The sequence below is a fragment of the Haemorhous mexicanus genome, chromosome 1 (genome assembly GCF_027477595.1).
Source record: "Haemorhous mexicanus isolate bHaeMex1 chromosome 1, bHaeMex1.pri, whole genome shotgun sequence".
Taxonomy (NCBI): domain Eukaryota; kingdom Metazoa; phylum Chordata; class Aves; order Passeriformes; family Fringillidae; genus Haemorhous; species Haemorhous mexicanus.
The window spans coordinates 96358041-96383839 of NC_082341.1; the positions used below are offsets into that span (position 1 = coordinate 96358041).

The 25799-nt window shown below is 39.0% G+C and overlaps 1 protein-coding gene across 5 annotated transcripts in view; it reads right to left on the reverse strand.

Moving 5' to 3' along the window:
- The window catches only part of FHOD3 (formin homology 2 domain containing 3), a 373180-nt gene that overhangs the window by 98412 nt on the left and 248969 nt on the right, over positions 1-25799 (reverse strand). For all 5 annotated transcript variants that reach the window (XM_059856914.1, XM_059856895.1, XM_059856904.1 and 2 more), the window contains exons 7-10: positions 25454-25565; positions 18761-18855; positions 14498-14641; positions 12391-12626 (exon numbers count right to left, since the gene is read on the reverse strand). In XM_059856914.1, the coding sequence (XP_059712897.1) occupies positions 12391-12626; positions 14498-14641; positions 18761-18855; positions 25454-25565 (587 nt within the window). The remainder of the gene's footprint in view (positions 1-12390; positions 12627-14497; positions 14642-18760; positions 18856-25453; positions 25566-25799) is intronic.

Consider the following 25799-nt stretch of genomic DNA (forward strand, 5'->3'; position numbering starts at 1 on the left):
TATGTGAGACCAAAAGCCACCTAAAACTTCCTTCTAAGTATGTGTTTGCACAAGGGTAGCTACCAATATAAAACTGCTATCCTCTCCCCTATTTACATTTTTTACTATTATTTTAAGATTCAAAGCTGCCATTGATCTTTCTGGAGCTTTACTTTCCATTTGCAGCTGCCCTACCTGCAGAGGCATTAATGGAAAGCATTCATGACAATAGCAATGTTCAACTCATTAGTCATTAAGTTGTGTCTTTTTGGCCTAAAGGACAGTACACACTGTGCTGGCATGGGACAGCTGGCACTGGACATCACACTTCCTAAATTAAACCAAGTAAAACATTCCGGCTAAGTAACCAATAGCTCAACTGGAAAAGAGAACAGGGTGAACCACTGAGTTAGAAATAACAGAGACCAAATCAGTTCAGGACTATTAGCAAATAGCAATATTTAAGTTATCAGATGCCAGTGCATGAATTATTTCAGTAGAGTCATTACTACGGTCAAAGCAGGCTTCAGTTCAGCAGTAATTCTGGCAAAAGAGAAATGTAAGTCATGCATAAAGCCTCCACAAGCTACAAACCACATATGTAAAATAGGAAAACTATATTAAACATAATGGAAAAGCTACACTGTCTGCCTCCCATCCCTCATATCTGTGCTTTTCACCTTCCCAAAACAACAGCCTCACTGAAGATATATTTGCAGTTAATACAGTTCTCCACTTGATTTAATGATGTATATGCCATTAGGTTATGCTCCATGCAAAAAGAAAAATATACAATCAGTAATGAAGTTTGTAAGACACTTCTACTCCTTGCATTTCCCTGAAAGCTTGTTTTCTTTCCTCTGATTCTGAAGGAATGCTCTATGGCTTTTTCCATTTAGAATAAGTTTCCATGTTATAAGAATAATGAATAAGTGTGAGATCATGAACTCACAGAGTTCAATGCAAAGTGTCAATCCAAAATTTGTTGCATTTATATGGAGTTACAGAATAACCAGGCAAATGGCAGTGCCTGGAACTTTTTCAATACTCTGGCAAACATTTACAGAGTAAACATTTTCAACCATTCCTAAAGTGGCTTAGTGACATAACCATCTCAGTTGACATCTCATCATCTCCCTGTCCTGCCCACAAATATATACCTCCCTTACACAGGCACCTCTCAACTTTGACACATTTGCTCATTTACTGGAAAAAAGAAAAGAAAGAGTTGAACCAGGGAGCATTCATATAATCCCTTTTTACTAGCTCAAGCTTGGCTATTGCCTATGAAGGGAAACTTGTGTATCTGCTTGTCCTACAGCACTCAGATTTAAGAAATAACTCATGAAGCTCTGTGGGATCATGGCTGTCTTTTTAGAGCACAATGCATCCTATAATGCTGGCAGCACACCTATTGCTTATATGAACAAGAGTGTCCCCATTATTGCTGTGTTTAAAGCTCCCACCAGGATTCCACACTGTTGATGTCAAAATTTCCCCTCTCCTCATTTGTCTCAAAATACCAGAAATCATTTGTGAATTACTCATTTGATATGGTGGATCTCATAAATTTGAAGGAGTTCTTTGAGAATTTATTCAACCTTATGAGGGCATGGCTAAAACAACAGGAGTTTACACAGCACGGAGAAAGGACCTGAAAAAAATTTCAGAGATTCCAGAGTGATAATTCTTCTGTCAGGCCAATGACTCCTTCCTCAAATGGTCCTTGAGTTCTAGGTCAAAATCTCAGAAGAAGCTTTGATTGGAAAGCTCTTTTCCTTTGCTAATATTAAGTGCAGGAGTGAGGCAACTACCTGGCAAGCGGCTGGAAAAGCCAGAGGAAGGATCTGGCTCTGTGTGACTTGCTAGCAGAGATGATTGGTGTGCACAGAGGCAGGCACAGCCTCCAGTCTGGGGAGGCAATGTGGTCAAGGGAAACTTGCACAAAGGAAATAAGTGATTGCATGGGGAGATACTCAACACTATCGTAGTAACTAAACTCAGTTTCAGAGTCCTTGAGTATCCCCAGAAGGGGGCTCAGATACAGATGAGAGGAGTAAGCTCACAGGCAGGAATGATGTGTGCTCCTTCTTTTAAACAAAGCAACAGTGGCAGTCATTTCAGTCTTGTCAGAGGACAGATATTCTGTCCAACAAAACAGGCAGTACCTGCTAACTAAGTCTTTCCTAAGGGTAGAAAGTAACATTTCTGTGTGAATATTTATTAAAATGGGAAAACACTAACTGGAGTCAGACACTCACAACAGCAGACAGGTTTGTGAACTCATCTGAACTGTTTAGAGTCATGTGTTCATTTTTGTATGCAGTGGAGAAGGGTTGCTGTGGAAAAGCTCATTGTCCCTATGACATACAGATGCAAATTTGGAGTCAATGCAGTAGTGGAATGAAATTAAGAGAAAAGGACTCATTGGAAGGTCTCCAATTAAATGAGGTTCAGAAGCCAGCATGGTTTTTAGTAGTGCAGAGGAATCTATCCTGTTTACAAAAGGCAAATATTTATCCAGTGGCAGGGAGGAAGGTCTTCAGCTAATGCTGAAGGATCAGATGTATTCAGCTAATCTTAAGGCTGTTCCTGGGTTACTTCAGTTCCATGATAAAAGCATCAGGTCAGAAATATTCAAACAAAAGCTTTATAGCACTGAAAACAAATTTCAAAATGATCATTCTGTTTAAAAAGCAATCTTTAAAATGCATTACTGCTACAGTTTAAAAACATTAAACAAATAAACAAAACCCCACCCCCCCACTAAGCTTTAGAAAGTATCATTGGTCATGGCAACTAACAAACATGTAGGGCACAGGTTTTGCTTAGGTGCTTCAACTAAAATTTGACATTAAAATATTTTTAGCCCCTTAAAATAATGTGCATATTAAAAAAGACTATGAAAGTGCACTTTATGGAGAGAGAACCATTAGACGGCAAAACAAAATCTTGACAAAGGATTTAGAACTGAAGGATTAACTTCTCTTCCTTTCAGAAGGAAAACTTGTCCAGCTGATACTAAATACCTGTTCAAAGCTTCAAAGAGAAAAGCACTAATAAATACAGACTGATGAAAGAAAAAGACAAGAAACAGACTCTTCTACAAGTTTAGCTGAAGGCAGGGGCAGAGTCCTTGAGATGCCAGGCCTTGCACCTCACACACACCTAACCTAGTCACAGTTGGATGATTTTAAAAGTAAGAGCACTCTGAAGACAATGGCTCTTAGTCCACAAGAACTCAAAGTGCCAAAACTTGCTCTCTATCCCACTGGACCCTGGAGCTGAGCAATTGTGTACAAGGTTTTGTGTAGCCTCTGTCTTCTCCAGGCTCTCCCCAGTCTCTTTGCAGAGTTTTGGTGAAGGCAGCTTGAAAGAACATAGGATTTTTTTCTAGCTTGTAGCCCTGAAACACAAGTTTCTCACTACTCACCTCCAAAGAAATCCCAAAGGTAGAGCTAAAAGAAAAATCAAAGGCTGTCCCGAAGGAACAAAAAATGCCCTAACAAATTAACAACCCCAACCAAACCAAACAAAAACCCACACCAACAAAATAAGCATGAGCACAGAAACACATTCTACTTTGCTCAGTATCAAAGGAAATTTTGAAAAGGTAAGATATGCTTCAAATCATTTTAATTCAGGATTAAATTAACCAGTAATGAACCAGAATATAGAACAATAGAAAAAATTATCATCCTGCCACGATGAGGCTTCCAAGGCTTTGGTCAGCACGTACAATGTACATAGAAGCTAGCTCATGAGATCTAGTAGATGATCTTTAGGTCTCTTCCAACACAACTATTCTATGATTCTGTGACCAGGACTACAAGCCACATTCAGAGAAATAAGACCACCATTACCCATTTCACAATATTATTTTGAATTGCATACTACAGCTGATCTCCCAAACTGTCTTTTTAAGGTTGCTTTCCACGCTCTCTCCTGAAAACCTCTGACCTCTTTTACCTCGTGCACAGCTGCATCCCTGAACTCCAAGTGGACAAAGAAAAACTGAAAAATGTTCCATTAAGGAACATTTTACAAGTCACAGTGGATGTAAGATATAAGTCACAGTGGATGTAATTTTATTTTATCTTGCCATTGCTTGCCACTTTCTTCAGTTTATGAGTTCAACTCCACTTTATAGCTTAGATGGCACAATTCATAGCCAAATTCCTAAATCCTTGTAAAATAAACAAATGCTTTGGTACACTTCTGTTGCTTCTTCCTTTCTTCTATCCTAGCTGCCAAAACAGATTAAACTAGTCCTTTAAGTGCAAGTTAAAGTGGTAATAATTCAAATTCAACATTTATAAGTCTGTTTAAAGACATGGCAATACACTTTCCTCCTCCATTAAAAATAAAACCAAAGAAACCACCTATTAACCCCACTACCTATTTCTATTCCACTGCAATTGGTACAATTATGTGAAGATGAAATTATATTGAAAACAATGTACTTACAAAGCCTCAAAATTTCACTTTTTGCATACAGGAAGACTAAGGTGATTAATTACAAAGGTCAAAAGGAAAATGATCCTGGTATTTCTGCCCTAAATAAAGAAAACAGTTCAGAGAAAAAGGTGAGGAAATGTCAAATGTACTTCAATGGTGTGAAGTACATGCACTCACTATACCTTCATATCTGTCTTTTATCTTTACATTCCTGTTACTTTTTTATCCCTAAATTATGATCAGCAACAGCTTTTCACATCTAAGTAATACTGAGGCAATGCCTCCAGACTTGTTTAACTGCTGCAGTTGGTTTATATTGGACACATCAAAACAGAGAAAGACACCAGAACATTGCTTAAGATACTGGCAAGGCTTTGCAAAGACTTCAAGAGTCACAACTCTCTGATCACTGAACGGCATTGCTGTTTTTACATTTCTAAGAACAGAAAGGTAAAGAAACAGAATAATGATGCAAATAGATATACAAAAAGAGAAGAAATGTTATTTTCAAAGCTTGGAAGTGCATATTGGCTAACAGTTGAAGGCCATTGTTATTAATCCTTCAAAGTGAAATGGCATCCTACCAAGCTGCTGTCTTTTCCCTCTGCCCCCCACCATTGCATCCTATGTGTAAAAAACCTTTCCTGTGCTCAGAAGATCAGGTTTACAAACACTGGGAACACACACTGGAGAGGTAAACTCTCTAAGGCATGTACACTCCTGTGCATAACACACTACCATACAGATCCAGAGAAATGCATTTGCACTCTGGTCTGGCATTGCATTTCCTCAGGTAGCTCATGAAAGCTAATCACAGTGGAAAAAACCAAAGCAAAATAATTAGGCTAAGTCATGCTGTGATTTCATTTGCCATGCAGCTATAATCTATTTAAACTTCAGTGCTTTCTTGATTCCTCCTGAAGTTCAAATAGGAAAATCTACCACTGCATTTACAGCAAAGTGCACTGCTGTTAACTGGACTCTGCAGGTATACCAAGCATAAAACATTTCCCTTCAGTGAGATGTGCAGTCAGAAAAGAGTATCCCTACTAGAAAACCTGACACACCTACAGAGATGTTTTAATTCATATTAAAAAAAGCTGATATCAACTTGAAACAGTAATTGGACCTGGACCTGAGATACTCATCGAGTTGTAAATTTTAACTTTTAAATTTTTGTGTCATTACTACTTATTGGGTCAATTGTGGGTCAATCCCTATCTATATATCAATGCAGTCCTTTTTTATGGTATAGCTTTAAAAAATTTTTTTCTTAACCTATCTTATGCCTTTACCTCGACTGCATTCCTTATAGGAGCTTCCAAGATATGCTTACAAAGAGTAAGACTGAAAATTTCACACCTTTAGGGTTCTCCTTTGGAATCTGCTTAACACTTCAAATCCTACCTGCACAGGAGAAATTAATGTGTTCTCCTGTTCCAAACCTAAAATAGCAAGTTAGATTTTTATATGGTATTGCTGTCAAAGTCTAATAAAGATCTGATGCTACGAACAGATACTACCTTGGCTACCTTACCAAGCCATTTAATTTTATTTCATTTCATAGATAAATCTTTCTAAAACCTTTTCTTTTTTCTATCCCATTTTCATTTTCACTCATACCAACCAAACTGAGAAAAGTTATTATCTCCCTCATAACTGTTCATATGCCATTCAATGTCAAAGCACACCCAAATGCTAGGTGGCTCAGCTCATTTGTACATCTGTATGTCTATGTGTATGTACATGTATTAAAGAGATCCACATCCACAGATATGTGCCTGCATGTTTATCCTGGAGATGTTTTCTTTGTCTAATTTCATGCCTCAGTTGTTTTAAATATCCAAAACTAGGAACCAGAGATAAACATAAAGGAAAAAAACCCCAACGTGCTCCTTTCTATTACAGCAATAAAAGAGAAATTTACTTCTTCTCTCATCTGGGCCTTTAGTAATCTATGCCACAATCTGAGTCTTACATCAAATGATGATTTTGAATCTCCCCACTTTGCTGTTTCATACCTACATACCACTCATCATATTTGACACAGACAGCGACTCTAAGAGATCCTAAATAAAACAAAATAAACCCCACCCGCCACAGTATTTTTGATCTATACCCACTACGTATTTATACAATCAAATCTTTTCTTGTAGTGTTGTGGAAAGTCACCAGAACTTGAAATATCATGACAAAACCTAAATTTTTTCCATAGTAAATGCTAGAGAAAAATAAAAGATTATTTATGGTTTGGGATGTCTGAAAACATGGAAAATCATGATAATTAAAAAAAAACCAACAATTTTCAGCTGTATCTTGAGCAAACCAACCCTGCAGTCCTGGCTCTACATGAAGCTATTTGAACAATTGGTTAATGAGGCCTAATAAGCAAACTAAGGTCTGTGCTGTTGGTTAGAAACTCATCAGGAATCCAAAGTTGAGCCGAAAAAATGCTTAGCATCAGAGTCTCAGCTGTATTCATTGTTTTCTGGTAAAACCAAAATAGCATCATGATCTCTGCCTGCATCTTGGTAATCCTCAAACATCAGAAACATGCATTTTCCAACAAACAGGACCTTACAACTTCTCAGCACAGCTTTCCTTTATTTAGACAACTATTTCCCTGGTTTTTTCTAGGACCATAAAGGGTGTTAAAGACCTTGAGCCCAGGGTGCACCATGCAGTGGAGCTGTGTCCAGCTAGCCTAGGAATTTATGGGAAACTTTGGAATTCCCTGTGCTACTCTTTGGTCAGAGGAAGAGTCCTAAAAGGCTTCCAAGGCAGGACTCTGTAAAAAGCAAAGTTCATAGATACCTAATTCCCTGTTTGCTTCTCTGTTGTTGTTGTTTTTACCTTATCAATGTAGCTCTCCTGAAGGCCAGCTTTCTTCAAATTGAAAAATCTGGAAGCCTCAGGTGGACCTGAACAGTTGGTCTTCCTCATATCTTTTTAGCCTCATGATCTACTAAGAGAAAGCTTACTAAAGCCAGCTTTGGTCACTGATGTAGAATGCAGGCTCCACTCTGGTAAGTTCTTAAGATGGCAGTCTGTTCTTTCACTTGTTAGGTGTCCAGCACAGGAATACTGAAAAGAAGGTTCTAACCATGGCCAGGTTATCTCTAGCTGAAATGTATTTAGTATTATAAGATCAATCTTAGCAATTCTTTGGTGATTTTCGATAATATAAAACAAATCAAAGCTATGGAAACAAAAAGCAGAGTCTAGTAAAGAGAGGAAAATACCTAATTCTAGCTATTTACAACTTCGTAAACTTCAGTCGTTGACCTGTAACTAATTCCACAGTGATGGAGCTTTTCACTCAAATGCTGGTAAGAGGTGTCAGTGTAAATCTCCCAGAAGCTCACTTGAACATGTTTGCTAAGGTCTGGCTGACACAGCTTTGATAGGACACTCAGGGTGAGAGATGAGCGTGGTCTCTGTGCAGTACTGAAGACAGGGAAATGCACAGCAAAATGTGAAACATTAATTTGAAAAACTGGGAGGAGCACTTGTTTCTGATTTCGATGTACAGAACTCAGAGAAGCTGTGCCATGCTCAAGACAGCACTGAGAACTTCTGAACAGGCTGCCTTTTATTCTCTGAAACCCAGTCAGGATGAGACTAAAAGACAGAGAGACAGAAATTTGTCTTTTAATGCTTATTTAGCCAGAAATCACTGCATATAATAACAACATAAATCTAGTGCAAATCCCATGCCACTCCTTGCATTTTTCCCTGACTCTATCCATGGTGTGGCTGGACAAAGCTAGCTTTACTTTAAAAAGAAAACAATCAAACAAAGAACATAACCCATGGAAGAATGTGTTTAAAAGGCTTCTGCATAAGAAGCAGCATTCTAGACCACAGACTAAGAGCACTTAGTTTGGACCAGGACAGAAAACCTTAGGCGGTACCTCCTGCACAGCATTAAAACATCATGCTAAACAGGACCAAAGTTCCCACCAGGCTTATTGGTGCTCTATGCCATCATGGTAAGAGAAAGGAGTTTCAGCAAAGCAGACCTTCTGCTGGTCAGGGCAGGCATCTAAAAGTATGCTGCAGTAGGTACAGACCTTTAAATCAACCTTCAGCCTTTCTTAGTTAGTAGCTGTTATCAACTTCTTTACTTACTTATTTAGTAACAGGCACATCAGGCTGGGCTCTGCTCTCCATGAAAACTATTTTAACACAAAGCAGATTTGTATCCTTATTTGTTTTGAACCACAGGCAAAAAAACAATACATTTAGTTTGGAAAAAGGCTGCCAAGTGGATGGAAAAGGCCTGCAAGTTTTCCTTTTGGTCGCCCTTAGCATTTACTGTCAACTTTTCCCAGCTCAAAACCCAAAGTCTGCTCTCAATTAGCCTGGCACAGATCAGACCAACTCCATTGACTTCAGACAACTTTTCTGGATATAGAGCATTGTGAGAGAGAACAGAATTTGGCCAATATTGTCTTTTTTTTGTTGTTTTACCGGCACCACGAATTTCTCCCTTTTTGGAAGAATTATTGGTTGACACAAAGCAGATGACTGTGGACAACCTGTTTGATGTGGTAAACAAAAGCAAAGCCATTGCCAAAACAGCTGATGAGCTAGAAAGAAAAGAAACATGAATATTGTGGGAAGGAGAATGATGGGAAAGAACTTGAACCTTCTCCTGATTTTGGTACAGAAGTCCAAAAATAACCTAGAATATTTCCCAAAATAAAATTTAGTACAGTGTAAGAGTGCAACTTCAATCTCTAACCGTGTTCATCAGAAGCAATTCCACTGGGTCTAATCCACTGTAAAACCAGACATAAGACATCTGCAGCCACACACAAAGTTTAGAGCTTTCAGCAGGAACAACACAGTAAGATTATCATTAGTACTGTTACAATTCCTACTGGGAAAGAAATTGTAGTGAAGGAATAAAGACTGAAATCCATTTTGTAACTATTTTTTGGGAAATAGAGCACTGCAAAAACTTACTGCCAAATTTTTCCTTTCTCAAGAGAAACCAGGGTTATGAACTAAAAGGGCATTAGCAGGAGACAGTTTTTTCATGGCTGAACAGAAGTCACTTTCAATTTACAGAGGTAATAAGTAATTTTCATCCATTTGTATAGATTCCTCTCTACAACATTAACAATGGAAACAACAGGGTCATAACAAGCATTTCTTTTGACAAAATCAAGGGATGCCTGCATCATATTCTAACATAGGATTTTAAAATTTAAATACAAATTGCCACAAGATCAATCTATTCAAGTCCTTTAAACCCATATATATCTTGCATTGAAGACTGTATGTTCAAATTTGAAAATCTGATTACAGAATTCCTCTTTCCATTTCTAATTCAAATTCAATACATGTGTAAAAACCTTAAAGGACACATTCAACTTCACTATTTTTCTGCCTAAACGTTAATGAGTAGAAGCCATAAGGCTTTTAGGATTTTCCTTTTTTCCTTCTTCTTTTTTTTTTTTTTTTTTTTTTTTTTTTGGTCTCAATTTAGCTATCAGGTGTAGAGACACTGTTGCACACATCTGGACTATTTCACTGGAAGTTGAGACTTACTGGAATAAGATAAAGCAGGAAGGCTGTTTTTCCTCTTCCTACCACAACTACAGATTTAGGCAGATAATGAATCTAAAAATGTGAAGGACAGAATCTGCTTATCTGAAAAGCTTGTTTACCAGAAACACTTTACCAGAAAAATGAGAATAATAGAAGATCCAACAGTTGACTAACTTCTTTTTATGGTAACTTAAACAATTTCACTGAGCACAGAACTTTCATCCTCAAATCCTGAACATACTTTGTAGTCTGTAATGTCCCATGGGAAAAAATCTGATTTGCTAGCTACAAATAATTCCCTGCTTTACTTGCTAAGAGGACTGGAGAATGGGGGTGGGGGCCGAGGCAGTATTTTTATTTAACTAATATGCAAAATAAAGATCAGAATTACACATATTCATAATTGAATGCCTGTTTCCTTACAGAGCCAGGTGAGCAAGTTGGTCATTCCAAAAGGAATTGAAGAGAATTTAATTATTGTCCTACAGAAGATAACTGCAACACAAAATTAAAATTCACTGCTTAGATAAAGATTTCTTTTGTGTATTTAAACTTAAATCATGCTTTAAAATATGTCACTGTCAAAAAGTGTGTGGAGCAAAACTGGATAATTCTTTTTTTCAAAAAAGTAGCACAATTACTGAAATTATTTTATGTTGGTTAAAAAATATTTCAAAGAGCTTCTGAAACTGATTTGTTGTGGTTTTATTCCCTCTATTCTATTCCCACTAAAAATCAGCTCAAACACAAATTTATCAGAAGTTACTGGAAGACTGCAAAATAAAGCTAGCAAGCACCCACAATAATAGTGAGAAAACATATCGGTAGAAGTTGTCCTGGATGGCTTCTATTTGTTCAGTTAACTGTAAGGGAATGAACAATTTCTGCAGAGTAGAAGCATCTCCTCATTTCCAATCCAAATTCATCAGTTAAATATCTGCTCCACATTCATGGTTACAGATTCCTAGTCATATTGTTAAGTCCTGAAGCAGGGCCCAAGGTCATGCACAAGGCATTCCATGCAGAGCAGCAGAAGCTCCCAGCTGTACTCACTCTGAAGATGCTTTAAACTCATCCTCAAATGCACTGTCATCCTTGCTATCAGCCTGTAAGACCATGGGGCTCTCAGCTGTCAGCCCACTAAAGACCAGGCCATGGAAGGTGATGGAAAACAAGGGTTAATGTGTTGTCAAATGCCAAAAGAAAAAAAAAAAAAAAGAGAAAAGAAAGAAAATAAAGTGCTATGTATCTGGTATACAAAATTCAACATTGAACTACTGTTTCAGTTATCTGGAGTCTTACATTTTCATATTGCCGGAACCCATTAAACTTTAGTCAAGCCAGATCTCTTTGCAAGGACTGCTTTAAATACTTTACATAAGATTTTAAGGCTCTAAGTTTACATCCCCTGCTAACCAAGATAAACCTTCAATGAATGTCCCAAAAGTTATAATTAATACAAGATATGCTCTTGTACAGACCACGCTTCAGTTTTCCAAACTGCATCTTCAGCAGTGAGATGACAGTGTCCAGCTTTTGCTGTCTGCAGCTTTTATGTATCACCACCTGAGCTAGTCAGCCAGATTCCCTTTAGAATCAACAGCCAGTCTCAGAGCTTGATTCATCTTGGTTGAAATTTCAGGCATGTAGAACGCATTAGATAACTGAAGGCCCACCAGTGCTTGCTGCACACCACTGACATCAAAGAGACGAGGGCTGATCAGACATGCAACTGTGGTGAATTACTTCCAGCCTTCTTGTGCAGCAGTCAGACACACTGAGGATCTGCAGCTCCTTTTTTCCTAAGCACACACAGCCTAAGCCAACGATCATAGGACTGGCAAAGACACCATCTTCAACTGACTCCACTGTTGCAGACTGCTTGCTGCTCAGCTAGCCATTACTGCCTCTCTTTTGCTAATTATAAAACATTAGGTATATTCACTACTCTGCTGTAGCCTCAAAGGCAAATATTTATGCTGGAATGAAGAGGAGGAAAAAAAAATAAGAATGAACTGTAACATACACAGGACAAATAGCTCTGAATTAACGTTACCATGCTCTTGTTACAATCTTCTGTTATGTGAACATAGTGAATATAAAATCTGTCAATGGATGAAATTAGACTGAGTTAGTTCTCATACCAAATGCTCTACGTCGTGTGGTTTGGGTCTGCTTGGGACAGATGGTGCCAAAGAACTTAGCAGTGTAGGTAAGTCACCCACAAATCCATTTCATTTTTGTGCTGGTGTTTTAACTCTGAATATACTTTTGTTTGTTTCATTTTTATTTCAATGAAAGAGGAAGACAAAGAAAAGCCCATCATATTAATAAAGTGCAATGAGCAGAAAGCGACGGGAGAAGAAAGGAGTATCCCTCAGCTCCTGCCCTTACCTCTCACTGAGCTCTTCCACGCGCTGCCCGTGGCTCAGCACGAAGCTGGACTGCCCGCAGGGGCTGGCTGGGGCGGATAAAGTGCTCTTGCTGTTGTTCTGCGCCGAGTGCCTGCGGCTCCGCCGGCGCTCCAGCCCCCTGCGCTCGCCAGCACCAAGGCTGGCCCTCCTCCGATCCTTGCGCCCGCTGGGAGGGGGCTCAGCACCCTCATCTCCATCTTCATGCCTCAGTGTCACCTGAGAAAGAGAGGAAGAAGGCCGAAACGGTCCCTTCAGCTACCACAGGTCTTCACACCTAGGCTTAAAAATTTCCTGGTCTCAACATGATTAACTCCAATGAGCATCACTGTTTGTACAGCTATCCCTGAAAGTCACTGTCTATCCATTAGTGCAGTGTGGCAGCTCTAACAACAGAATTCCATACTGATGCCTTGCATACAACACTATAGGTCCTGTAACAACACATTTATGTACCTCCTAATCTGTTTTCTTTTTAATGTGGGATCGAACTTTCAAGGAAGCTGAGCAGTCTTGGACAACTAGTTCTCTTTATATCCTTCCAAATTACTTAGGTGAGGACTTGGTTTTAGTGAAGTTAACAGGAAAAAACTCCATGCATTGACTGATTCAACATTTCCTCCTTCGGACATGACACTTGTAGTGATTAAGTGGAAGTTAGCATCTAGAGTGTGCTGGAATTAGCAGAGGACTAAAGCACGGGTGCAATGCCAAATATCTCAAACTGCTGCATGCCCCAGATGTGCCAATGTGAACTACCTCTAATAGAAATGACCTCTAATAGAAACATGAGGAGAGAGATCCCTGACAGAAACAATGTAGTATCTAGTGGCTGTCATCTGAAATGCAGCCTAACATTTAAATAATCATTGTATGAGAAAGATCCACTCAAATGGACAGAGGTACAGACAGGGTGATGTGTGCCATCAGAAGAATGCCTATTTTCTTGTTTCTATTAGTCTTGTTACTCTGGTAATTCTTACCAAAGGTTAAAAAAAAAAAAAAGGGGAAGTGAGATATCTTCGCTTGGGGTGTAAAATCTGTTTCTGTAAGGAAAACCAGATTTTTCATGTAAAAAAAAAGATTGGCAGATAAAAGGAAGAACCTGCATAGACATGTTTAAATTTAATTTGGTCATCAAGAAAATGCTGGCACCCAACTAAGTCAACTGCCAATTCTGCAAGTAAGTCTTTCAGTAGGTGCAGCATGCACAAAAAACCAATCTATCCTTTTAAGATTAATCACTATATTTTAAAAGGGTATTGTAAGATGATGTCTCCAATGACAGAAAAAGAAAGAACATTATTGAGCCCTCTCATTCTCTTGTTCTTCCTAGAAAGTGCTGTGTATAAAGCTTAACTCTGCTAGTTAGTGAAGTTGCATGGGAGTAGAACTGATGGAGAAAATGGAGAATCAAATCTTTTAAATCCTTCGCTGGACTTAGGCAGCGATGAAGTAATTTAATTTTGTCATATGAGAACACTAATTCACATTTACATTACAACTTCAGCCTAAACCTCCTAGCTCCAACATTTCCCAAAATCTGAAAATAGGCTAATTATTAAGAAACTAGATTTCCTACCCCTACATATAAATGCTTCAGAAGTAGTTATTTTATACGTAGGTGGTAAATGTGGAGTCACTCATTACTCCATTGCTGCAAACTGCATAGGAACTGGTCCAGTGTAAACTCTTAAACACAGACTTGCTGGATATTCAGTTGCAGAACAAGCGATACTTGTGAAGCTGAGCTCAGCTGAACCTTTTTGATGAGCTGAATACTTTTGCACATGGGAAGAACTACTTGCTTCAGCATGTGTAACTAGCAGTTGCAGAAAGGAGGCTAGTAAATGTGCTGGTTTGCCTTGGACTATGCCCCAGCTTTAATACAAAATGCCTTTGCATTAAAGGCAGCTATGTGCCATAGCAGGTTACATATACAAATGTGTACAATACTTACAGCAACCAGATGTTTTTCTTTTAAAATAGGAGAGATAACCAAATTTCACCTAGGTTACATTCCCCCCTTCCTCTCAGCTTTGAAGTTTGCTCAAGCTGTAAGATGCATAAAACAGGGCATGTTATGTTACCTCATAAATGTTAAATTGCTCAACTAAGTCCAAGTCTGTTCCTTTCTTGTTCAAGTGTCTCTGTGAAATAGCTTCAATGCCTAGCTCTTCCAGACAGTCCACCACATCGTAGAAAGAGTCTTGATCTGGCAATCCTGACAGCGTCTAAGAATCAAAGGAAAAACATTTAAATCTGTTTGTTTTGAAAAGAATTAAACAAAGGATTTTAAAAGTGGGTGGCAACTGGTGCTATGTATGATTTCAATAAAGTAAAGCCCATGATGTGGGATTAGAGACACAGATAGAAAATAAAAAACAAGTGGCACAGCTTTTAACAAACAACTCTCTGCACTGTGTAGAAAAACGAATAATTGGCAAAACAAATCAATGTTGTAATTTTATACAAAAAAGTATGGAAAATGTAGGTCTTTAAAATACACAGTTGGATTCTTTCTGGCTGCCTTCAAGTGTAGACTTAAAGAACAGAGAATGTTAAACCGTCAAACACAGGGATAAAAGCAAAGAGGGAGGAAAAAAACCAAAATGCTTAGCTAAAAAGAGTAAAGTTCAGTTCCTACTGATTCTTTTAAGTTTAGCCTTAAAAAGGAAAAGTCCAATGCACAGTTGTGTAATGTCAGGATAGCAGGAAATATCCTGCACTACGTGCCTACTGTCCTCCACACCTGCAGCAAGTCATCTTCCCTGAACACAAATTGGTTTGTACAGAGACAGTGACTCCTCTGCTCCCTTTCAAATTAGAAAGTCTTATTAAAGGTACACTGAACTCCTTAATTCCTATTCCTGCTTGCTACTGATTCCTAGTCAGTTTGTGCTGATTTTTGACTGCTCGTTATGCACGATGCAGAAAGATTAGTTTAATCCTGCACATGTTGAGCAGAAACTACTGAACACACCATGCCACCTACCTGCAGGGCAAGGACATCCCTCACTACAGGAACCAGTCTATGCAGAGCTGTTGCTGCAAAATACCTGAGAGCACAGGCTGGAAGCAACACAGTTTTTCTGGATTAGCTCATCAAAGAGAAGTTTACTCTGAAGTAGTTTCCTCTCTCCCATTCAATTAGCTAAGTAATTTATCTATATTCCCAGCAGAGGACAGAAAGAGCAAAGTAAAGAGATGCAAAGCCCAGGCCCCTTCCAAGGAGAGTTACATCTTCCCATGCCTGTGCTTTGTGAATGCTGTTTTTCTGGAGCCCATCTTTTCCAAGGTGGCTCTGAGCAGCAGAGTGGAGAAAACAGGAGCCCCTCTGGGCTGCCTCCCTACACCAAGAACCTTTACATTCAGAAAAATGGGTCTGGACTACATGACACATAATGAGAGAGAAGGTGGCAGCTGACATAGATGTCTTGTTAAAGCACCTCTTTCCTGTGATGTAAGCCATTGAAATATGTGCACCCACAACGTACATTTTATTATTTTTTTTCTAATTAAACACAACACAGCAACATTTTGTTCTTCAGTCATTACAGGATTATTAACTGGTGAAATGAAATCCACCACAACACGAATTCTTAGCACAAAGATCAATTAAGTGTTAAGGTTACATGTTCAGGCTTTAATTAAGAATTTCTCTCTTTCCAGGACAGCATTTAAGCCTCTGTTTAGAACCCACTGAAGACTATGAAACTAATACATCCTGAATAGTGCTGAAAACAGGTATCACATTTGTTTTGATCCTTCCTAAACTGACACCTAGCATTGAGTAAAAATCTGAAGATTCAGCAAATGAAGTTCTCATACGGCACATTCAGTGGAACTTTAACTTGGATGTGGAAATATTATCATAGAAAAGTGTGCTCAACTATGAGGCTTACAGTTGCAAATGAAAGACATGAACAGCAACTACTCTGACCAAAATGCCTTCATGCACAGTAGGATATAATGTTTTATCTGCAAAACAGTGGAGGAACAGTCAGATCTTCCGAGCATTTACTTCCGAAAACAACAGGAAATTATCTTAATGTTGATATGCAGATCACCCACCTTCAAGTACAGCTGTTTTAAAATCCAAGGTAAGGCAAGCTGTAGACTGGAGAAACAGCAGCATAAGGTAGTATTTACTGGCATCTGCTGCTGTCAGCAGCCTTTTATTGGTTATTATAATTTTAAATCACACAGCAGTGTAAATCCAATTTTCACTGCATGTTGTTGATCTGAACTGGACAATTGAACTCTCGATTATAGAAATAAAATATATTTCCTTTGCACGGTTTGTCGTTACACTCACAGATCCCCTTTCACAGCCTAAAGCATATCAAATTCAATTTCTAACTACTCCAAGAAAAATAACAAAGGTTATACTGGAACTATGCATAACCAGAAGTATCTGCACTGGCATCGCTCTCATCTAAGAAATTCATTAATGCCTAAATCCTCACAAATTAAGAGAGGGTTAATAAAATATTGGCATAATTAAATTGGTTAAGCATCAACAAAAGAGTGGGAGAAGATAAAAGGACTGGAGCAATTCTTATGTCTGGGTAAATATGTTTTCTGCTCTGGAGCAGAAAGGAACACAGTCTATAAATGGATACATGGAGAAAGAAAAAAGAGTACAAGCAAGCTTCCTTTAGACAAATCCTTCATGAGGACTCTGCTCGCACTGAAAACTTTGACATTTCCTTGTCTAGAGAAGCTGAAACCATCTGAGCCTTCTTTGTATTCTCTGTGGGGTAAAAAATTACAACTGTTACATGCTGCTTGCTGTTTTCTCTATAATCATGAAAAATATCCCATTAAAAACATCATAAAGCTGCCCATAAGCCAGATCATAATTATAAGTGTGGATTTGTGGGATTCCTCTCTTCCTTGATCTTCATAACTGCCTATCTCCTTTGACTGTGACATGCTTTTTCTTTTTGTATGTTTTTAAAGAACTACCTCCTCCTAAAAATAGCTTTAAATGTACTGAAAAACTCAGACTAAAGGAATCAACTACAGGATAAAAAAAAACATTAGCAGGGAAAACCTTTGAGGAAGTCAAACACCAGGTAGGTTACAACTGTGCAAGTGATGAAGAGAACTATCTCAGAACGAGGAATTAGTACACAAAACAAAGTGTAAAGCAGAGACATTAATGACAAGTCACCTTGGCTTTAACAGCAGCTACAGGCAGAAGCATATGTAACTGCTGATGCTTTTCAGAAAGAGTACAGCAGGAAGGTAAGGTGGTCTTTTAAACTCAAGAGGAACCTTACTACTGTGGAATCAGAAGCAAAGGTGACTCTAAGCATAAGTACAGTAAGATCAATAACATCACCAGGAGAGGGTAGTCTCTCTCAAACATATTTGCTGGAAAATACTTGCCATTAAGAAATCATTTTATTAAAAAAAAAACCCAACCTAACAAAAACCCAACAAAAAAGCAGCCCACAATTCCAATCATGTAGCCAAGAGGCCAATAAGCTGGCAGCTTGGTGTATAACCCCCATGAACAAACTCAGCATCTCCAAGTGAATACAATGAGTAATAATAATATTTCCTAATACTCTGCCCTATTAAGTATAACCATAAACCACACAACTATTTTGTTTGCCAACAAGATACAAGACTATGCTGGCTTTCTGTACTCTTAAAAAAATTAATCTTTAATTTTAGTACCCCTCCCCCTACAGTTTGCCTTTGACTAGATGCTAATTTTTAAGGAATTTACAATTATGAATTTCTAACTTTCAAGAACTTTCCATTTTCTCCCTCCCAATAGCATAACCCAATAGTTCAGAAAATATCTGACTTTACTGCAAAACTATGACTTATAAATCCAGTCACCAAAAAATATAAGGAAATCAGAAAAAAATGTAACCTTACTTTTTTAAGCAGAAGCACCCTTACTAGCACCCAGACCTGTTAAATTAATCATATTTATATCACAGAAAAAAAAAATTAAACTATATGAGGTAGAAAACTGCAACACAAGCCTTTGTGATCTTTTCACCAGCGCTTGCTTTCCTTCTCTCCGCTTGGATAATCTGCTGAGTTACTTTGTTGCATTTTCCTTTAGCACAGCATTGTCAGCGCTGGGAGAGCAGCCATGTCAGACCACAATTCCACACAACATCCACCAAAACAACACCTCTGCTCCCGGCTGCTGCCTCTGGGTGGCTGCAGCACAAGTAACAGGAATGTGCTGATTGATTACAGCTTCTCCTGCAACTTCTCTGTGACAGGTCTCTTCCATCACATACTCTCAACAGGGAAGTTCATTACACAAATGAAAACACTGATATTTAACTGCACCAGTCGTGCTAACAAAGTAAACAAACCTTGTTAACCAAGGTCATTGCATAAACCAGTAGTTCCGTATCGACCCCATCCTTCTCCTCCAGTATCTCCATGATGTTGGACCATGGCTTGGCTCCTAAGGGAAAAGCAGAAACTTTGGTTATGGTGATCAAAATGGGAAGCTACATAAAAAGCTTCTACTTATCCAAGAAGTAGCACAAACTGGAATATGTGGGCAGGTGAAAGCTCAAGCAGAAAGATCCAGCTTTGTCTACAGTCTCTCCTGCTCTCCTGAGAGCGAAGTTAATAGAGACAGTGAAAACTACAGTCCAGCCTATTGCAGGGGTATAAAATATGGCAGGTGGACTCTCTACAAAGGTACCAGCTTCTCTCCCTTCATGATGAAGGAAGCTTTGTTAGCACAGCGGACTGACACCAAAATTCTAAAAATCAGGTGACAGGAATTTTACCCAACCTATCATAGGTTCAACACAGGCTTTGATAAATCTTCAGCAGAGACCTACGTGCTGTGCTTTCAGTGTGCCTGCTGCTCCTATTTCTAGGGCTATGGCCGAGTTGTGCTGCATTAAGGTAAGACAGGTTAACAAAACATTGTGGCAGACAGTTTTCTCAAATTACAGGCTATATGTCTTGGACAAAAGAAATGATCAATGAGGGAAAAGATTTTTTTCTGTGGCTTGTTCTCAAAATACTTTAATAGGAAACCCACCTAAAAAAACTTTCAGATATGATTCTCTCATTTTCCACTAAGAAAGGTCAAAATTTGTGCTTTTAGTTACTTGCTTGATTTGCATATTGATTTGAATTTAGATATTTAGCTCAATAACTCACTAAACCCTAATGGTTTAGTGAGTTATTGTGCTAAAACATCAGGCAAGCAACACACTACCCAGACTCAGCCTCTTGTGTGGAAGGTAGCTTGTAAAACTGTCCTATCTCACTTGACTGAATGGCAAGATGGCTGTATGTACCAAATTTTATCTAGGAAAACTGAAATGAATAACGAAAGACTGCAATTCAGTGTTTTGTTTGGAGTGAAGTTAAAGGTGAGGAGGACTAAGAAGAGAGCTAACTTTGGCCTCAAGATACACTCAGTTCAACTACACAACATAACTGTGACAGTCTTTCAGTTTCAAAGAGAGACATGCAGAGTATTCCAATAGTCCACACCCCCTGAACACTATACAGATGTATAGTCTTTGAGTATAATCAGGCAAAAAAATGCAAACGTGCCAGCACAGCCACCTGTCACTGACTGATCAGTCACCCCAAGGTCTAAACTCTGTATTACCCTGTAACAGCCCTTGCTTATTAAAGATAGTGTCATATATGTACCCTGTACACAGGCATAAAATCTCTGCTAACCAAGGATCTGCATTTTCAAGGCAATGGCAATGCACTGCGTGGAAAAACCTGTCTGAAAGTGAATGTGAGGACAGCAATATTTCTCCTTTTTTTTCTCCCCCCTCAGACAGTCTCTGATCTTTACTACACAGTCAGGGCTTTTTTATCTTAAGCAAAATCAAAGGAGGAAGGGGATTCGCTCTCAGCTCTCCAGATGTATCTATGTGCATTCCTAATTAAATACTAATTCAAATACATGTCTGTAATGAAAATACAATAGTCAGCCCTTAACCAGATTCTCTGTATTGCCAGACATTTTGTGCAGTATATGTTCAAAAGTCATGTGGAACAAATTCACTCAGCTTGCAAATGATATATGATCAGCAGGAATGATATTCTCACTACAAAAATGTTTTTCTGCGGTTTTCAGTGAAAAAAAATGAAAAATGGAAGGAAATAGGAAAGAGAAATAAAATGGGGAAACCATGCAAGTCTGACTCACAATAATGCCATTTGGAAAAACAGTGAGTTGATAACAATATAAAAACATAACTATTTAATTCACTGAATTATTCTGTGAGAGTCCTTTGTTATTGCAGGCAGGTTCTACTCTTATTGGAACAAGCCTGGTTTGTTTTTTGGGCAGCATCCATGTGTTTTTGTTGTTTTTTTTTTTTGTTCCCTGAATCTCTCAATAATTCTTCACTATCATAAAATAATAATTTCATGGTCACCTTGCTCTTTTCCTGCAAGGATGATATATAATATTCTTCTAGCAATGCTGCTATTTTATTTCAGAATACAATTTTTAAGAAATATTGTTGATTGGACACACCTGCTAGTAAAGCAGCCCTGTAACAGCTCATCTATCTTTCAAAGGCTTTCTTTATGCTTCTGCTACTAAACTTCCAAAATCTAGGCTTAAATTCCAAATTCTTCATCTATTCCCTAACTACAGTCAAGAGGAGGCAGTACTATCAATAACTTTGACAGAGCTATTCCAATTTGTACCAGGTTAAACCTTTCTTTCAAATGCTATTTCCTCCATTTTGATCTCAGTCTGAACAGCCAAGAAGTGAACGTGGAAATAGCTGTAAGGCCATCTACTACCCACCCAGGATAAGGCAGTTCTGCTGTGGAAGTTGCACCATGAGCTTACTGCCTTGCTGTCCTTGGGTTAATATTCTTGCACTTATGTATGAGAATCTGTAGCTTCCAACCTAAGATCCATAGAGCATGGGACATATACAGATCCAGCTCAGCTCCCCCTTTCAGAGCTCCCCCTTCCAAAGCCTGTGCAGTCCAGCATGCTTAAACTGAAAAGAGACCCGTTCAGATTCAGATCATAATGAGGAAAATTGCATTTGAAAATAAAGGTTTCATCTTGTACATATTGGAGTAGCTCTGCCAAAGTCATTGATTGTACTGCCTCCTCTTGATTCTAGTTAGGGAACAGGTGAATGTCTTCCTTCACCAGATCCTGATGTAGAAAAATGATGCTCTAGAAGACTGATGATATAGCATCCCAGTGATTTTTCTGGGAGCAAATGGGGATGTTTCCATAAAGTTATGACTTTTATGAAAGACTTTGTGGCAAAATCAATGGGAGTGATGAAACAGGCTCAGTGAAGTGAAGCACCAGAGACTGAGTTTTGTGTGTTTTCCTGCCTCCTAATGGGTAAAATGAGAACTGCTTGACTGCCCTTTAGGGGCTTGTCACTTGGAAGAGCTCTTTATCACAGCTATTTTGACAGGGAGGCTGCAGTCTCAACTCTGATGCTACTTGCATTGTTATGAGTAACCATGTGTATAGACAAAGAACAATGAGGCTGCAACAATTAAGCAAATATTAAATTAATTCAGTCTATTTTCAGAATGACATTACCCATTGTTTTAAGTCCCAGTCTTTTCTCAGTTTCCTCTTTGACTGTTTTTACACATTTAATTGAATGCTTTTGTTCATGTCATACACAAACCCTTGACACTAGAACTACAAAACGGCTGCACAGTTTGTATAAAACATGAAATATCCTGCAGAAGGGCAGAACCATGTGTGAGAACTGCCACCAGCTTAGAGTGTCTGTCTCCAGCAGCTATAGCCGGGAAAGATAGCAATACTTTTGTAAGGACCTTGACATCTTGTAATTCTGGCTACTTATATTTGAATGAACTTATATCTTTCCATGGTACCTACAGTGAGTTAATTTAGTGGAATCTAACTATGAATGAAATTGTAGGAAAAGCAAAGAACAGATAATGAGGGCCATTTGGCTTTAATCTCAGTCCTAAAATATGATTGTGATAAAGAAGCCCTAGACAGCAGAGTGCATGCCAGCTTTGCTTCCAAGAGCCTTTGCAATCCAGTATGCTTAAACTGAAAAGAGACCAAATTCCTCTGGAGTTCTGAAACAAAAAGCGTGGGAGAAGGGAGGAGCTAAGTGGAAGTGCAAGGAGAAGATAATTCCTACATGACTAGGGCCATGCAGTTATTCATTCATGGTCTGCTTGTACCTCAGAGTAAAGCCAGTACTTCCATGGATCTCTGCACTCCAGTTTGCATATGGATGTATTCACACATAAAAACCACAGCTGGGATCGCTTTGAAACCAGGCTGAGTTAATATGGGGTTCTAGGAGTTAATCATGTGTGCTACACATGTTGAAGAATTATGGCATATCTCATCACCTTGTATGTACATGAAATATCGAACTTTTATCAAAGCAGTGCTGAACTTAATTACATACCTGCAAGATTTATGACAATGGCTCAAGAAAAGGCATACCGCTTTTTTCTCTTTTTCTGTTTTGTTTCATCAGTCATTAAAGGCAGGTACTTCTCATTTATAGGCCACTAATTTAAAATTTTAAATTAAAACATGGCATATCCACATCTAAAAGTGAAGGTCTTTGACGTTGTATCCCACAGCATTCTTCTGGAGAAATTGGCTGCTCATGGCTTGGGTGGGTGCACTGCTCACTGGGTTGAAAACTGACTGGATGTTTGGCCTACAGAGTGGTAGTGCCTGGAGTTATGTTCAGCGGGCAGATGATCACTCTTAGCCCCAGGGCTGAGTTTTGGGAACACTCCTGTTTAATATAGTTATCAATGACCTGGATGAGGGGACTGAGGGCACCCTCAGTCAGTTTGCAGGTGACACCAAGTCAAGTTAGATGGGAGTGGTGATCTGCTGAAGAGAAATAAATCTCTTCAGAGGAATCTGGACAGGGAGGGTCAATGGGACAAGACCAGTTGTATGACAATCAACAAGGTCCTGGTTCTTGGGTCATAACAACCCCATGCAGCGCTGGGGCAGAGCAGCTGGAAAGCAGCCTGTCAGAAAAGCTTCTGGGAGTGCTGGTCAACAGCAGCTGAACATGAGCCAGTATGTGCCCAGGTGGCCAAGAAGGCCAATGGCATCCAAGCCTGCATTAGGAACAGTGTGCATAGCAGCACCAGGGAAGTTACTGTCTCTTTGTTCTTGGCACTGGTGAGGCCTCAACTTGAATCCATTGTTTGGTTTTGGGCCCCTCACTGCAAGAAAGACACTGAGGTGCAGGAGCATGTCCAGAGAAAGGCCATGAAGATGGTGAAGGATCTGGAGCACAAGCCTTATGAGGAGTGACTGAAGGAGCTGGGGTTGTTTATCCTGGAGAAAAGGAGGCTCAGGGGAACCTTACTTCTCTCTACAACTCCTGAAAGGAAGCTGTAGCCACATGGGGGTTGTCCTCTTTTCCTGGTTAACAAATGACAGGATGAGAGGAAATTACCCCAGGCTGCATCAAGGGAGGTTTAGGTTGGATATTAGGAAGAATTTTTAAAAGTCTTAAAATTCTTAAAAGTCTTTTCCAACCAATATGACTCTGTGACTCTATTATATTGATGACCTAAAAAGGGAACTAAATATAAAACCAGAAAAAAAATCTCTTAAGGAGCTAAGTACAACTGCTTAATGAAAATAATTTTAAAAAATAATAATAAGAAAAAACTGGGTATTTGGGTTAAGGTATTTGCAAGAGTTCATAAAATAATCTACTAAAGCACAGGTATGAGAATTCCTGTAAAACCTCTCATTATGCACTTAACATATGCTCATCTAACTACATGTGTCACTTTTCTCAAATCTTGTGCTCTTACTTAAGTTATTTTATTACTTTGGAGCATTAGGTCTTGCCTAAGACCGCTCTACATACAGAGAAGGGAATACGTTGTTTCTCCTGTTTCTTTAATAATGACTTTACTAGTACATTAGTAGACATAGGGCATTTTGAACTCATTGAGACTACCAGTGAGCTCAGAAAGCTGATGAAATACTAAGAATGACTGAAAAAAGGAGTCACAGTGCTCACAGGTACATGAATAATATAATCATATTTATGCTTATGGCATTGTAAGGTTTACTGCTTTTAATTCAAAACAGAAAGCCAGCCTGTAGAATGTGCTGTTTTGAATTGCCCCTGCCTGCTTTCTTGCTATAAGAGATAATTTGGGTTTTTTCTTTTCAACCCATTCTGATAACTGAAAGCAAAATCTGGCTCCTTTTTCCTATTTCTGGCACCACCTTTCTCCCCAGCCCCCAACATTTTCATGTTTCACTTTTACCATATCAGGTCTCTCAGACAAGTTGAGTATGGAGGCAGTTGCTCCACAGACGGAAACTCGCTTTCAACCTCCATGTTTGAGACCACAACAATGGATCTCCTCACCTCAAAAACTCTCCTTGAGGCAAAGGAATGTTTTGCATCAAGAGAGAATGCCCCAGGAGCTTAGTGATGGCTTTGTGGGAAGAACAAGAAAGAACCATTTTTGTTCTATTTATTTGTAAAAAATACAGTATACATATTCAAGTATTTTTCATGAGCCTGAAGGGTAACAGATTTCATAGTATAATATCTGCTCAAGGGCTTGATTTTAATGTAACGACAGATGGTTTTGCTTTTACTATAAAGCCTGTACTATTACTGACCTCGTCTTTCTCTTCAAAGGGATTACACTGATTAGATATCATTTTCTCTTCTAAATCAGACTGCTGCTTCCCAGAAGGAAGTGGAAAGATGGTCTTGCCCAAAGGAGCCTCTGAGTCGGAAGATGGGGGGGTTTACTTAGCATGTGGGTGCAGGGAAAGGGCAATGACTCTGGCACCCCAGGAGGTAATGGAGTTGCTCAGTTTTCACTCTTCACTTTCCCATTACAATTAATACAAGCAACCTTATATTATATGAATACTTAAAAATGCTTTTAAGAAATGAAGGCTATGTTGGACAAAGCAGACATCAATGACAGCAACCCTAGGACCACTGAAATCAGGGATGAAATGCTACCTTGATCTCAGTGGTGCTGGGATGTTGCAACCCCCTGGTAAGGCTACTCACCTCTCTTTTCATCCACGGTCGATACTGCCTGGATTAGAAGTGGTGCATTGGACTCTGTGTACTCCACAAACACCAGCAGCAGCTTCAGTGCTGTCTTTACCACCAGGCGAAACTGCAAGAAAAGAGTGTGACTTGTCATTCTCCAAACCACAGCATTCCCAGCTGTGAGAGGCAAGAGGCAAGCCCAGCAGTCCACATCTGGCAGGAACACACAAACAGAAGAGATTGAAGTGTGACAGCATTGAAAAAATGGAAGGTAAACAGCTGGCTGAGAATTTAATTCACTGGACAGTGCTCTCCGAGGGAATCCCCAGAAGTCAATGAATGCAAATGAAAGCTTAATACT